This window comes from Tachyglossus aculeatus, chromosome 16 (assembly GCF_015852505.1).
Source record: "Tachyglossus aculeatus isolate mTacAcu1 chromosome 16, mTacAcu1.pri, whole genome shotgun sequence".
Lineage (NCBI taxonomy): Eukaryota > Metazoa > Chordata > Mammalia > Monotremata > Tachyglossidae > Tachyglossus > Tachyglossus aculeatus.
Window position 1 is genome coordinate 35,881,943 of NC_052081.1, and position 14,160 is coordinate 35,896,102.

At 49.0% G+C, this 14,160-nt stretch overlaps 1 protein-coding gene across 1 annotated transcript; it reads left to right on the forward strand.

Moving 5' to 3' along the window:
- The first annotated feature begins 1,293 nt into the window (after nucleotides 1-1,293).
- On the forward strand, nucleotides 1,294-6,244 carry CALHM3 (calcium homeostasis modulator 3). The gene is made up of 3 exons (XM_038758579.1): nucleotides 1,294-1,580; nucleotides 2,775-3,030; nucleotides 5,652-6,244. The coding sequence occupies exons 1-3, from the start codon at nucleotides 1,294-1,296 to the stop codon at nucleotides 6,120-6,122; spliced, it is 1,014 nt and encodes a 337-aa protein (XP_038614507.1). The 3' UTR covers nucleotides 6,123-6,244.
- Nucleotides 6,245-14,160: the final 7,916 nt, after the last annotated feature.

Genomic DNA, 14,160 nt, shown 5'->3' on the forward strand with positions numbered 1-14,160 from the left:
AGTGGCTGGGAGCAAGTACACTCCTCCATGGATGTGTTAACCCAATTAGTTTCAGTGGAGTAATGGGAATGTGTTCACATCATTGCCATTAATGACCCACGGCATTAGGAAAGAAGACACATTTAGAGCTAAATGAATTGAGTTAAATAAAAATCTTGGGCGATTAGAAAGCCCTGTGGGCTGTCCTGGCATGAACCCAAACAGGACATTGCCAGGCCCAGAGTTGACACAGATATGCCTCTGGAAGAGGCATCAGGGAGAGATTTATAGAGAAGCAGTGTGGCCTAGTGGCTAGAGCCTGGGCGTCAGAAGGACCTGGGTTCTAATCCCATCTCTGCCATTTGTCCGCTGTGTGACCTTGGGCAAGTCACTTCACCGTGCCTCAGTTACCACATCTGTAAAATGAGTATTGACTGGGGGTCCCATGTGGGACAGGGGCTGTGTCCAACCCGATTTGTGTGTATCCATCCCAGCGTTTAGTGCAGTGCCTGAGGCACACAGTAAGCTCTTAAATACCACAATTATTCATTCAATCGTATTTATTGAGCGCTTACTGTGTGCAGAGCACTGTACTAAGCGCTTGGGAAGTACAAGTTGGCAACATATAGAGACGGTCCCTACCCAACAACGGGCTCACAGTCTAGAAGGGGGGAGACAGATGACAAAACATGTGGACAGGTGTCAAGTCATCAGAATACATCGAAGTAAAGCTAGATGCACATCATTAACAAAATAAACAGAATAGTAAATACATACAATTATTAGTATGTGGGATTTGGGCTATGTCCAACCTGATTAACTTGCATCTACCTCAGGGTTTAGTACAGTGCCTGGCACATAGTAAGTACTTAAAGATACCATAAAAACAAACAAACAGGGAGGAGTCCTGGGACTACACACATAGCAACAAGAGCATTTGAATAGAGAGTTGACTTTCGCTCTGGCCACGAGCACTGACTCATTTGCCCTCCCATAGTTGCCGGAGGGAAGATCCACCGTCTGTGCAGGTGAACACCCTCGGAGAGAAGGGGACTGTTGGGTCGGGTGCCATAGCAGCTCTTCGGAGGGCAGAGTGGGGAGAGTCAGGGAAGAGGAATCAAATCTCTCCTGGAGACACCAGGTCTACCCTTAGCCCCTCTCTGGCCAGACCTTTCAGAAAGAAAGAGTCAGGCCAATTTGGCCTCAGAAGTAGCCTCAGGGTGTAACGGAACCCAGAAGGACCCTGGGCACACCTTGCAGCCTCCCCCCGTGCCATCCTACATACCTCCAGTGGCCCTCCCGTCACCAGGAACCATGGACAAATTCCGGATGGTCTTCCAATACTTCCAGTCCAGCTCGGAGTCCGTGATGAATGGGATCTGTGGGCTCCTGGCCCTGGCCACGGTGAAGATGTACACCTCCTTCGAATTCAACTGCCCCTGCCTCCCCAGGTACAACGTGGTCTACGGGCTGGGCGTGCTGCTCATCCCGCCGGTGGCCCTCTTTCTCTGCGGGCTGATCGTCAACAGGCAGTCTGTGACCGTGATCGAGGAGTGGAAGAGACCCACGGGGAGGCGGACAAAGGATCTGGGCGTCATCAGGTGGGAGACCCCAACCTCCTTCCCTTCCCTGGTCGTGGGGACGGGGATTCTCAATTAGAAAATAAATGGTTCAGGTGGGGGAATTGACCTCTGTGAGTTATATATGCACTCGGTATCCACAGGCCCTGCAGTCAGGTTCGTTAGTGGTGGTTAATTCGGATCAGGTTCCTCTTCAACTCCTGGGCTTTGCAGAGGGCCCTGGATTGGCCCGCACAACAGACTCTTAGAATCAAAGCAATGGATCCATTTTGTGGGGGTGGGTTGTGCGTAGTCCAGAAATGACCAAGATTTGATGGACTGCACCTTCCTAAAACAGTCCCGGGAATGGCTATCCCTAGCCCTGAGACTACCCAGGCAACGATGAGGAGCAGCAGTGTGGCTCAGTGGATGAAGCCCGGGCCTGGGAGTTAGAAGATCCCGGGTTCTAACCCCCAGTCCGCCACTTGTTTTCTGTGTCACTTCTCTGGGCCTCAATTACCTCATCTGTAAAATGGGGACTGAGACTGTGAGCCCCGCATGGGCCAGGGTCTGTGTCCATTACAATTTCTTGTATCCACCCTAGACCTTAGTTCGGTGCCTGGCACCCAGTGAGCGCCTAACAAATACCACAATTATTATTATTAAAACCGGGAGTGTCCGGGAGTTCACTCAGGGTATGTTCGATCAATCAATCAATAGTATTTCTTGACTGTCTACTGTGGCCAAAGCAGTGTACCAAGCGCTTGGTACCGTATCTTGTACTGTACTTGGTACTAAGTAGAGCAGAATTCATAGACATGACCTCTGCCCTCCAGGAGCTTGCAATCTAGAGGGATTGTTATTAATGATGATGACGGGATGGGAGGAAGGTGATGCCAGCATTGACTCTAAGCAGTTCCAGTGACAGGGTAAGTTGAGGGGAAATGACGTTCTGGGCCATTGGATTTCAGGTCAGAGAGAAATGCTGAGATTGGATTTGAGGGAAATTTTAAGCAGTAACAGTTTTCTGAGCAAGCTCCTTCCGGTCACGGGTTATCTCTGGTCGCCCAAGCCCATCCTGGTGGGCAGGACGGGACTGGCGATGCCCGGACGGCGGGAGGAAGATCCGACAACCTCCCTCTTTGCTTTCCCGGAGTTCTCCGGTGTATCCCAGCATTGGCTGTCTCCCCGGGGCCCCAGAGGGAGCTGGTTCTCTGGGTGCTCTCCCCGCTCCAGGTACATGTGCTCCTCCATCCTGCAGCGAGCCCTGGTGGCCCCCATCGTCTGGATCCTGCTCACCCTCCTGGACGGGAAGTGTTTCATCTGCGCCTTCAGCAGCTCCGTGGACCCCGAGAAGTTTGCGGAATTGGCCGACGTGGCCCCAGGCGAGGTGCAGTTCCTGCTGGCCAAGGTGCCCTGCAAGGAGGACGACCTGGTGAGGAACAGCACGTCTAGAAAGGCCGTGTCCAGGTACCTGAGATGCCTGTCCCAGGTAAGCGGCGGGACTCGGCCCGGCTTCCTCCCTGGGGCCTCTTAGCCTCAAATGCCTGAACAAAAGCAGCCCAGGGCCACTGCCCTCCACCCAACCTAACCCTTTCCTACCTTCTTGGGAACTACCTCCTCCGGGAAGCCTTCCTAGATTAACCTTGACCAGCGATGACCCGAGTCAGAGTAACTTAAACTGTTGCTGGACATATTTGTTGATCTTTAGGCAAAATACTGGGATTGGGGGGGGGGGGGGAATGCTTGGTGTGTGTGTGTGTGAGTGTGCTTCTGTTTCTGTAATACTATATGGAGAGAAATATTTATATGCCTGTTAATGGTGTTTTATGTCTACTTGCATGTTGGTGGTGTTATACTTGCTTGGTCCCCCTCAAGGCTCTTGAACATTCTGGTTGGGTACGCTTATTACATGCTAAGTGGTTGCGTAGGCAAATGATTAGACTGTAAGCTCCCCCTCTAGACCCTAAATTCATTAGAGACAGGGAACGTGTGCACTGTCTGTTGTATTGTACTCTCCCAAGCACTTAGTACAGTGCTCTGCACAAAGTAAGCACTCAATTGATAGATTGATTGACTGAAGTAAAAGAAGCAGCGTGGCCCAAGGGAAAGAGCTTGGGAGTCAGAGGACCTGGGTTCTCGGGTCTGCCATTTGTCTGCTGTGTGATCTTGGACAAATCACTGCTTTATGCTTTATGTAAAATGGAGATTAAATTCTTCTCCCTCTTATTTAGACTATGAGTCCCATATGGGACCTGATTATCTTATATCTACCCCAGTACTTATCACAGTGCTTGGCACACAGTAAACACTTAACAAATCTTATTATTATTATTATTATAAGGCTCTGTCCCACACAGAGCTCACCCTCTAAAATGTAGGGAGAGCAAGAATCTTAGCGCCATTTCACAGATGAGGGAACTGAAGCAGAGAGAGGTTAAGTGACTGGCCCAAGGTCATCTAGCTTGTAAATTGATGGAGCTGAGATTAGAACCCAGGTCTCCTGACTTTTATTCCTGTAATTATTCCACTAGGCTATGCTCTCACTCTAGCAACGGTTGTCAATGGACACCATTTCATTTCTAATCAAGGGATCCTAAAACTATTCTTCTATTTATACTTCTAACAATAATAATAATAATTGTGGTATTTGTGAAGTGCTTACAATGTGTCAAGCATTGTGCTAAGTACTGAGGTAGGTATAATAATACAATACAGTCAGATCAACCTCAGTCGCTGTCCCACATGGGACTCACAGTCTAAGGGGAGGGCAAACAAGAATTTAATCCCCAGTTTACTCATGAAGAAACAGGCCCAGAGATAATAATAATAATAATAATGGCATTTGTTAAGCGCTTACTATGTGCCAAGCACTGTTCTAAGTACTGAGGTAGGTATAATAATACAATACAGTCAGATCAACCTCAGTCACTGTCCCACATGGGACTCACAGTCTAAGGGGAGGGTAAACAAGAATTTAATCCCCAGTTTACTCATGAAGAAACAGGCCCAGAGATAATAATAATAATAATAATGGCATTTGTTAAGCGCTTACTATGTGCCAAGCACTGTCCTAAGTACTGAAGTAGGTATAATAATACAATACAATCAGATCAACCTCAGTCGCTGTCCCACATGGGACTCACAGTCTAAGGGGAGGGCAAACAAGAATTTAATCCCCAGTTTACTCATGAAGAAACAGGCCCAGAGATAATAATAATAATAATAATAATAATAACAATAATAATAATAATAATGGAATTTGTTAAGCACTTACTATGTGCCAAGCACTGTTCTAAGTACTGAGGTAGGTATAATAATACAATACAGTCAGATCAACCTCAGTCGCTGTCCCACATGGGACTCACAGTCTAAGGGGAGTGCAAACAAGAATTTAATCCCCAGTTTACTCATGAAGAAACAGGCCCAGAGATAATAATAATAATAATAATAATAATAATAATAATAATAATAATGGCATTTGTTAAGCGCTTACTATGTGCCAAGCACTGTTCTAAGTACTGAGGTAGGTATAATAATACAATACAGTCAGATCAATCTCAGTCGCTGTCCCACATGGGACTCACAGTCTAAGGGGAGGGCAAACAAGAATTTAATCCCCAGTTTACTCATGAAGAAACAGGCCCAGAGATAATAATAATAATAATAATAATAATAATAATAATAATGATGGCGTTTGTTAAGTGCTTACTATGTGCCAAGCACTGTTCTTGTCAAATGACTTGCCCATGGTCACCCAGCAGGCACGTGGCAGAGCTGGGATTTATTTTATTTTGTTAGCATGTTTGGTTTTGTTCTCTGTCTCCCCCTTTTAGACTGTGAGCCCACTGTTGGGTACGGACTGTCTCTATATGTTGCCAATTTGCACTTCCCAAGCGCTTAGTACAGTGCTCTGCACATAGTAAGTGCTCAATAAATACGATTGATGATGATGATGATGATGGGATTAGAACCCAAGCCTCCCGACTCCCAGAACTTCCGATCCACTAGGCCAAACAGCTTCAGTGGAAGCAATACCCCAACCATTCCACTTCCTCTTTTCCCTCTCCCGGCCAGCCCCGATGGAGATACATTTCTAACTCCCTCCCCTAGGCTCTGGGCTGGAGTATCACCCTGCTGCTCATCCTGGCGGCTTTCCTGGCCCGTTCCCTCCAGCCCTGCTTCCACCAGGCCGCCTTCCTGCAGCGCCGCTACTGGAGCAACTACCTGGACCTGGAGCAGAAGCTCTTCGACGAGACCTGCTGCGAGCACGCCCGCGACTTTGCTCACCGCTGCGTCCTGCACTTTTTCGACAGCATGCGGAAGGAGATCAAGGTCCGGGGCCTGAGCATCAGCCGCGACCCTCTGGGGCAGGAGGAGGGGGAGGGGGAAGGAAAGGAGGACCACCTCCACGGGATCACCAACCAGGACCAGATGAACAGACTCTTGGCAACCTGGTACGTCAGCAAGCCCCCGCTGGACATCGCCCGAGCCACCCAGGCCCATCCCTCGGAGGCTGAGGGGAGTGACAGGTGGCCTCCTTCTCCCCTGGGCAGGAGACTCACCAAGCAGACGAATGTTTAAAGAAGTCAAATCCCCAAGGCAACAGAGGGAGTTTCTTCTATAGGAGGGATCCCAAACTGCACTAGAGATAGAGCCCCAAGCTTTACCCAAGGCAATTAAACCCTCAGGATAACCCTCTGCAGAGAGTCATTTTTTCATATAATAATAATAATGACATTTGTTAAGCACTTACTATGTGCAAAGCACTGTTCTAAGCGCTGGGGAGGATACAATCAATCAATCAATCGTATTTGTTGAGCGTTTACTGTGTGCAGAGCACTGTACTAAGCGCTTGGGAAGCATTCACTATGTGCCAGGCACTGTACTAAGCGCTGGGATGGATTCAAGCCATTCGGTTGGATACAGTCCCTGTCCCACGTGGGGCTCACAGTCTTAATCCCCATTTTACAGATGAGGTAACTGAGGCACAGAGAAGTGAAGTGACTCACCCAAGGCCACACAGCGGACAAGTGGCAGATTAGAACCCACGACATTCTAACTCCCGGGCCCGTACTCTACCCACTAAGCCATACTGCTTCCCATGCTGCTTCATATGTTTGCCAGACACATGCCAACCATCCTTCGGGTCAAGGGGGTGAAGGTGCTTTATCCCTTTTCAAGTTGCAATACTCAGCATGCCCCCTTCATCCCTCAGGACTAAATCACCCTTAACACATTCAGTCAACTCTGGATCCTCCATGCCTGCGGTGGCACAAATAGTGTGGTACAGAAAGGCCCTGGGGCGGCCCTGGCCGATGGGGAAGGCAGGCCGTACATCCAGACGGAGAGTCACTGTTGCAGACTGCTGGTGACACAGCGCGGAAGACGAGTTCACAGATGGTGAGGGCTTGAAAATCCGCAGCAGAACATCTGCACAGTAGATAATCCACTCCTGTTGACTAGAGAAGAGCTGGATTCAGCTAACCCGGCCTTATCCTCTCTCTAAATGGACACCACCCTCCCCTGTCCCCCGTCCCCCCCCCCCCCCCCCCCCCCCCCCCCCCCCCCCCGGGCTCAGTATCCTCCCTTGGATGAGAGGGCTCTCTACCATCCTTGCTCCTCCCATCCAGGATCCCTGGACTCCCGCAATTCCTCTAGGCATTTAACCCTCACCTCTCTCTCTCTCTCTGGTCAAACATCGAGCCACCATAGGAAGCAGTGTGGGCTAGTGGATAGACCACGGGCCAGGGCGTCAGAGGACCTGAGTTTGAGTCCTGGCTCTGCCACTAGTCTGTGTGGTGACTTTGGGCAAGGTACTTAACTTCTCTGTGTCTCAGTTCCCTCCTCAGTGAAAATGGAGCTTTGATACCTGTCCTCCCTCCTCCCATGTATCCGACCTGATTACCTTGCACTTACCCCAGTGCCCAGTACAATGATTGGCACATAGTAAGTGCTTAACAAATACCACGATTATTATTATCAACTATCCCATGCCCAGCCCAAAGCCCAGGGTTGTACTTGACCTTGCCTCCTAACTTTGGGGATACGACCTCATTCACTTAATCTCTCTGTGTGCCTCAGTTACCTCATTGCTAAAATGGGGATTAAGACTGTGATGCCCATGTGGGGTAGGGACTCTATCCAAACTGATTTGCCTATATCTACCCCATCGCTTAGTGCAATGCCTGGCACATAGTAAGTGCTTACTCATCTATTTTGTCTTCTTGCCAGGAGAAATTAGTCCAGAGCAGGCCAGTCAGAGCACTGTCTGATCAATCAATCAATCAATCAATCGTATTTATTGAGCGCTTACTGTGTGCAGAGCACTGTACTAAGCGCTTGGGAAGTACAAGTTGGCAACATATAGAGACAGTCCCTGTGGTGAGATAACACAAATTTTTAAAGTGCCACTTTGTCCCGGGGAGGGTTTAGGCAAAATCTGTCAGCGGAAGATGTGGGCTGGCCTAGTGTCGGGTGAGTTTGGGGCTGGAGCTTCCTTCCTTGTAAAGTCCCACCTCAAGACCTGTTCAGCATTATTACTCCCGGTTATGGGATCAAATAAAAAAGGCTTTTATGCTGTCTGCTGTCTGATCTCTGGTGAGGGTCTCGGCCCACCTTGGGGACCCAGGACCTGTCTCTGTGTGGGGTCTCGGTCCGGTGGGGCCGGCTGGTCGCCAGCATAGGAGGAGAAGTTGGACAGGTGGGTGCCAGCAACCAGGTGTTAAGGACGGGATAGATTCCATCCAGAGATGGCAATTTTCATTGATGGTGGGGGGTAGAGCAAAGGGAGGCTGTGAGGAAGAGCCAGCAGGGCAGGGCTTGGTCAAAGAGGCTGAAGTCAAAGAGCCAACCATCATTGGAAAGACCCTGTCTGGGGTCTTCTTGGCCTGCTCACAAGGTCTGGTGGAAGTCTTGGGGGGGCAATCTAAAAAGCCGTGGAAGAATGGCTTCTTCCCACTTCCTCCAGGGAGTTGGCCACAGGGAACCAGCTGGGGCCCCCCCCACAACCCTTCTTCCACCTCCACCATTCATTCATTCAATCGTATTTATTGAGCGCTTACTGTGTGCAGAGCGCTGTACTAAGCACTTGGGAAGTACAAGTTGGCATAATGCAAGGGAGCCAGGGAGGGCCCTCCAAGGACCGCTGCCCACAGCGGTGCTGATGGGGAGGAAGAAGGAGGTTGATGCCAGACCTAGCCCCCTGAGGACGAGCTAACTACTCGGTCCCAGGTCGCCTGCCCTTATCACTTATTAATAATGGTAATAACAATTATTATTATTATAACAGCTACAAGATGACCACGTTGGATGCTGTCCCTGTCCCTCATCGAGATCACAGGTATTGAATCTCCATTTTACAGAAGATGAAACTGAGGTCCAGGGAAGTTAAGTGACTTGCCTGTACCTCAGTTTCCTCATCTGCAAAATGCCACAGAGCAGGCAAGTGGCAGATCTGGGATTAGAAACAAGGTCCGCTGCCTCTCAGGCTTGTGCCCTTTCCCTTTTAGACTGTGAGCCCACTGTTGGGTAGGGACTGTCTCTATATGTTGCCACCTTGTGCTTCCCAAGCGCTTAGTACAGTGCTCTGCACACAGTAAGCGCTCAATAAATACGATTGATTGATTGATTGATTTCCCTAGACCACACTAGGTAATCCCAGTCCATCCCTTCCATCTCCCGGCATTGCTGGGTCGGGTGGCCCCAGTTTTCAGGAGCCGGAGGAAAGGGAGCACTTTGGCTGTGGGTCTTCTTTTCAAAGCTGGTAAACATTTCTTTCACATCCTGAGTGAGGGAGCCAGGGGCTAATTTGCCTGGTTTAACTGACTGGATTTCCTCTATTGGAAGGTCTGTTCAGAGATTTTGTTTTGTTCCATCGATTTTCCTTCCCTTGAACAATTAACCAAACATGAGTTGGGAGGGAGGAGGGCAGAGAGCTGCTGATGCCACTCACCGCCACTATCCAAATTGGGAATTTTCCTACTAGAGCAGCTCGTCAAAGTGCTCCTTTGCACGCTCTCCGGGGCCCTTTTGCATGCTGCACTGAGATATTAATTCCTTCCAAACTCCAGGCAGGCACAAACACAGGGTAGGAAGGGACAAACATAAGTGACAACAGGAGGGATTTACCTTAGACACGAGGTTCTTGGAATGAAAGAGCTGCAAGGGACCTTAAGAGGTCACCTGGTCCAGTCCCCCGACTCCAGGCTGGTAGATGCCAAAGATAGAGAAGCAGCATGGCTCAGTGGAAAGAGCCCGGGCTTTGGAGTCAGAGGTCACGGGTTCAAATCCCACCTCTGCCACTTGTCAGCTGTGTGATTTTGGGCAAGTTACTTCACTTCTCTGGGCCTCAGTTCCCTCATCTGTAAAATGGGAGTGAAGACTGTGAGCCCCCCGTGGGACAACCTCGTCACCTTGTAACCTCCCCAGTGCTCAGAACAGTGCTTTGCACATAGTAAACGCTTAATAAATGCCATTATTATTATTATTTAGGATGGAAGGGGATCCGTCCTTTTCTTTAATGGAGTCCAGGACCAGGAATGTCACAACATTCCTCATTTGCCCCTTGTAACCATCCCTGCATTCAGAAAGCTCTTCTTGATGTCCAACCAAACTCTCTCTTGGGGCATTTTTATAATAGTGTTTGTTAAGTGCTTACTACGTGCCAAGCATTGTATTAAGCGTTGGGGTGGATACAGGATAATCCCACATAGGGTTCACAGTCTTATCCCCATTTTACAGATGTGGTAACTTAGGTACAGAGAAGTTAAGTGACTTATCCAGGGTCATATAGCGGACAAGTGTGGAGCCAGAATCAGAACTCAGGTCCTCTTACTCCCAGGCCCGTGATCTTTCAACTAGGCCACACTGCGTTTAAGGATATTTTTGCTGGGGTGCCCAGAGACCAACTGGTCAGCTTTCCCCATAAAAATCCTTCAATCAGCAATATTTATAGAGCACTTATTTTGTGCAGAGGGCATACACAAGGGCTACATAAGGGCTACTTGAGCCTGGGAGAGTACAATACAGTACCTTGACATGATCCCCGTCTTCAAGATCAAGGGCTCAAAGGTGGTGGACACTCCTTGGCCTAATTTCCAGGAGAAATCAGCCCAATTCCCTTTACCTCCTAAACTCTATTTCCCAATTCCTCTAATCATTTCTGTGCTCTTTTCAGGACATCTCCAATCCCTCCCTTTGCTGGTTTAAAATTTTAAGTTTGAGAGGTACAAGGGGCAGGAGACCCTGGTATGGAAAGGGTCGTTTCCAGGTGTGTTTGGTGCCAGCAGCAGGCCAGGGGTTTGGGGAACTAACGCTGGACAGGAGTGGGGGCGGAGAGGGGAGGCCAGGGATCTTGGGTCCTGCTTTCCCAGGCTGAGGATGGACCTGGTCTGGATCAGTAGGGAAGATAAAATAACAATAATAATAATAATAATAATAGCATTTGTTAAGCACTTACTATGTGCAAAGCACTGTTCTAAGCGCTGGGGAGGATACAAGGTGATCAGATTGTCCCACGTGGGGCTCACAGTCTTAATCCCCATTTGACAGATGAGGGAACTGAGGCACAGAGAAGCTAAGTGACTTGCCCAAGGTCACACAGCTGACACTTGGCTGAGCTGGGATTTGAACCCATGACCTCTGACTCCAAAGCCCGTGCTCTTTCCATTGAGCCACACTGCTTCTTAGCTGATGGCAGCATGTCCTCCCTCCCCAAAGGAACACCCCCCCGGGAAACACATCTGAGAAGGAACACAGCCTGGAAAAGGCATCATATTGCCCTGCTCATCTTTGTTCACAGTGACTCCGCATCCTTGGCTTTAAAGCACTCAATCACCTTGCCCCCTTCTACCTCACTCACTACTCTCCTGCCGCTGCTGGAGAAGCAGCGTGGCTTTAGTGGCAAGAGCTTGGGAGGCAGAGGACGTGGGTTCTAATCCCGGAGCCGCCGCTTGTCTGCTGGGTGACCTGGGGCAAGTCGTTTCACTTCTCTGGTCCTCACTGGAGGGTGGGGATTACGACTGTGAGCCCCACGTGGGACAACCCGATTGCCTTGTATCCACCCCAGCACTTGGAACAGTGCTTGGCACATAGTAAGTGCTTGACCAATACCGTTATTATTATTGTTACAACCTGATTACCTTGTATCCACCCCAGCGCTTGGAACAGTGCTTGGCACGTGATAATCACTTAACAAACACCATAATAATTATGCATCGCCCTGACTTGCTCCCTTTGCTCTTCCCCCTTCTCCCTGCCCCACAGCATATATATAATTACAGATATATATGTATATGTATATACATATATATCTGTAATTTTATTTATTTTTATTGATGTCTGTTTACTTGTACTGATGTCTGTTTCCCGCTGCCCACCAGATCGTGAGCTCATTGTGGGCAGGAATTGTTTCTCTTTATGGCTGTATTGTACTTTCCCAAGCACTTAGTACAGTGCTCTGCACCCAGTAGGTGCTCAATAAATACAATTAAATGAATGAATTAATACTACAACCTAGCCCGCACACTTTTCTCCTCTGATGCTAACCTCAGGGTACCTCGATCATATTTTTCTTACCACTAACCTCTTGCCCGCACAAGGAAGGCCTTCACAAGGCCTTCCCTGACTACGCCCTCCTTCCATCTTTTCCCACTACCTTCTGTGTCGCCCTGACTTGCTCCCTTTATTTGCCGCCCCCCCCAGCCCCTCAGCCCTTATGTACATATCTGTAATTTTATATTAATGTCTGTCTCCCCCTCTAGACTATAAGTTTGCTGTGGGTAGAGAACATGTCTGTTTATTGTTATATTGTACTCTCCCCAGAACTTAGTGCAGTTCTCTGCGTGCAGTAAGAGCTTAATAAATACGATTGACGGACTCAGTGACTTATGCCACTGACTTGGGGTGGCTTCCTGACACACACCAGAGCCTCGGGAGCCCCCATAATAATAATAATGATGGCATTTATTAAGCACTTACTATGTGCAAAGCACTGTTCTAAGCGCTGGGGAGGTTACAAGGTGATCGGGTTGTCCCACGGGGGGCTCACAGTCTTAATCCCCGTTTTCCAGATGAGGGAACTGAGGCCCAGAGAAGTGAAGTGACTTGCCCAAAGTCACACAGCTAACAATTGGCAGAGCCACGATTTGAACCCATGACCTCTGACTCCTAAAGCCCAGGCTCTTTCCACTGAGCCATGCTGCTTCTCTATATAAAGGGGAAAGAAAACCACGGGCCTCAGATCCCAGGCCCGTGAGAGGGGCAGAGGCCTCTGCGTCTGGGTAGAGATTTATTTATTTATTTATTTTACTTGTACATATCTATTCTATTTATTTTATTTTGTTAGTATGTTTGGTTTTGTTTTCCGTCTCCCCCTTTTAGACTGTGAGCCCACTGTTGGGTAGGGACTGTCTCTATATGTTGCCAACTTGTACTTCCCAAGTGCTTAGTACAGTGCTCTGCACACAGTAGCGCTCAATAAATACGATTGATTGATTGATTGATTGATTGTGTTCTATGGATCCCTGACCAAGACCTGATCAGTTGCTCCACAAAGGCTGCTGGCCCCAGGAGGAATGGCTGTCACAGGCAAGCAGCATCAAAGGGAGCCGTGCACACCTGAGTTGGGGAGGTTACAAAGGGGAGGACGAGAAGGAGGAGGAAGAAAAGGCGTTCCCCCTCAAGCTTTGATGTCAAAGGTCCTTTCACAAAACCTCTGCTTGGTCAGCCCCACCTGGCAGCAGAGTTTCGGTCGGGAAAGGGTTTGGCAGAAGAGGCCGGAAGATCGGTGAAGAACTCATGGAATCTCAAACACTTTATCAATCAATCAATCTTATTTATTGAGAACTTACTGTGTGCAGAGCACTGTACCAAGCAGTTGGGAGAGTACAATATAACAGACTTGGTAGAAACGTTCCCTGCCCACAGCGAGCTTACAGTCTGGAAGGGGAGACAGACGGTAATATAAATAAATAAATTACGAATATGTACAAAAGTGCCATGGGGCTGAGGGAGGGATGAATGAAGGCAGCAAATCAGCAAATTATCCTAGCTTAGGCCCAGAAAGAGAAGCTGGGATGTGTCCCCCCCCTGCCCTTCTCCCACTCCCACTCCCCTCACCACCTCCAAAGGCATGGGAGGAGAGGAATCTAATAACTTTTCTTTCAAAGCTATTAAAGTCCTGGAGGGAAGCCGTTTCTCAGCCCTGGCCCTACCCTCCGGCCCTTGTGTCCCTCAGATGGGGCGGGAAAGCTGACTCAGCCGGCCAAGACGGCTTCCCCCTTCCCTTCAGACTCGATTTCCCATGTCCAACTCTGGGCCTGGCAGGGACCTCTTGGGCCCCGTGGGCACTCATCCCCCCGAGCAAGTCGGGACAGTCAGATCAAGTAGCGACACTGAACTTGAGAGAGCTGCCCAGCCTCATAATGCCTCAGTTTATGTCTCTATAAAGTGGGCCCAGCTGCTGGGACTAGAGGTCTGAAGGCAATAGTAGTTGTGGTATTAGTTAAGCAGTTACTATGTGCCAAGCTCTAGATTAAGCACTGGGGTAGGGACAAGATAATCAGGCCAGACACAGTCTCTGTACCACACGGGGCTAAATGTCTAAAAGGGAGGGAGAACT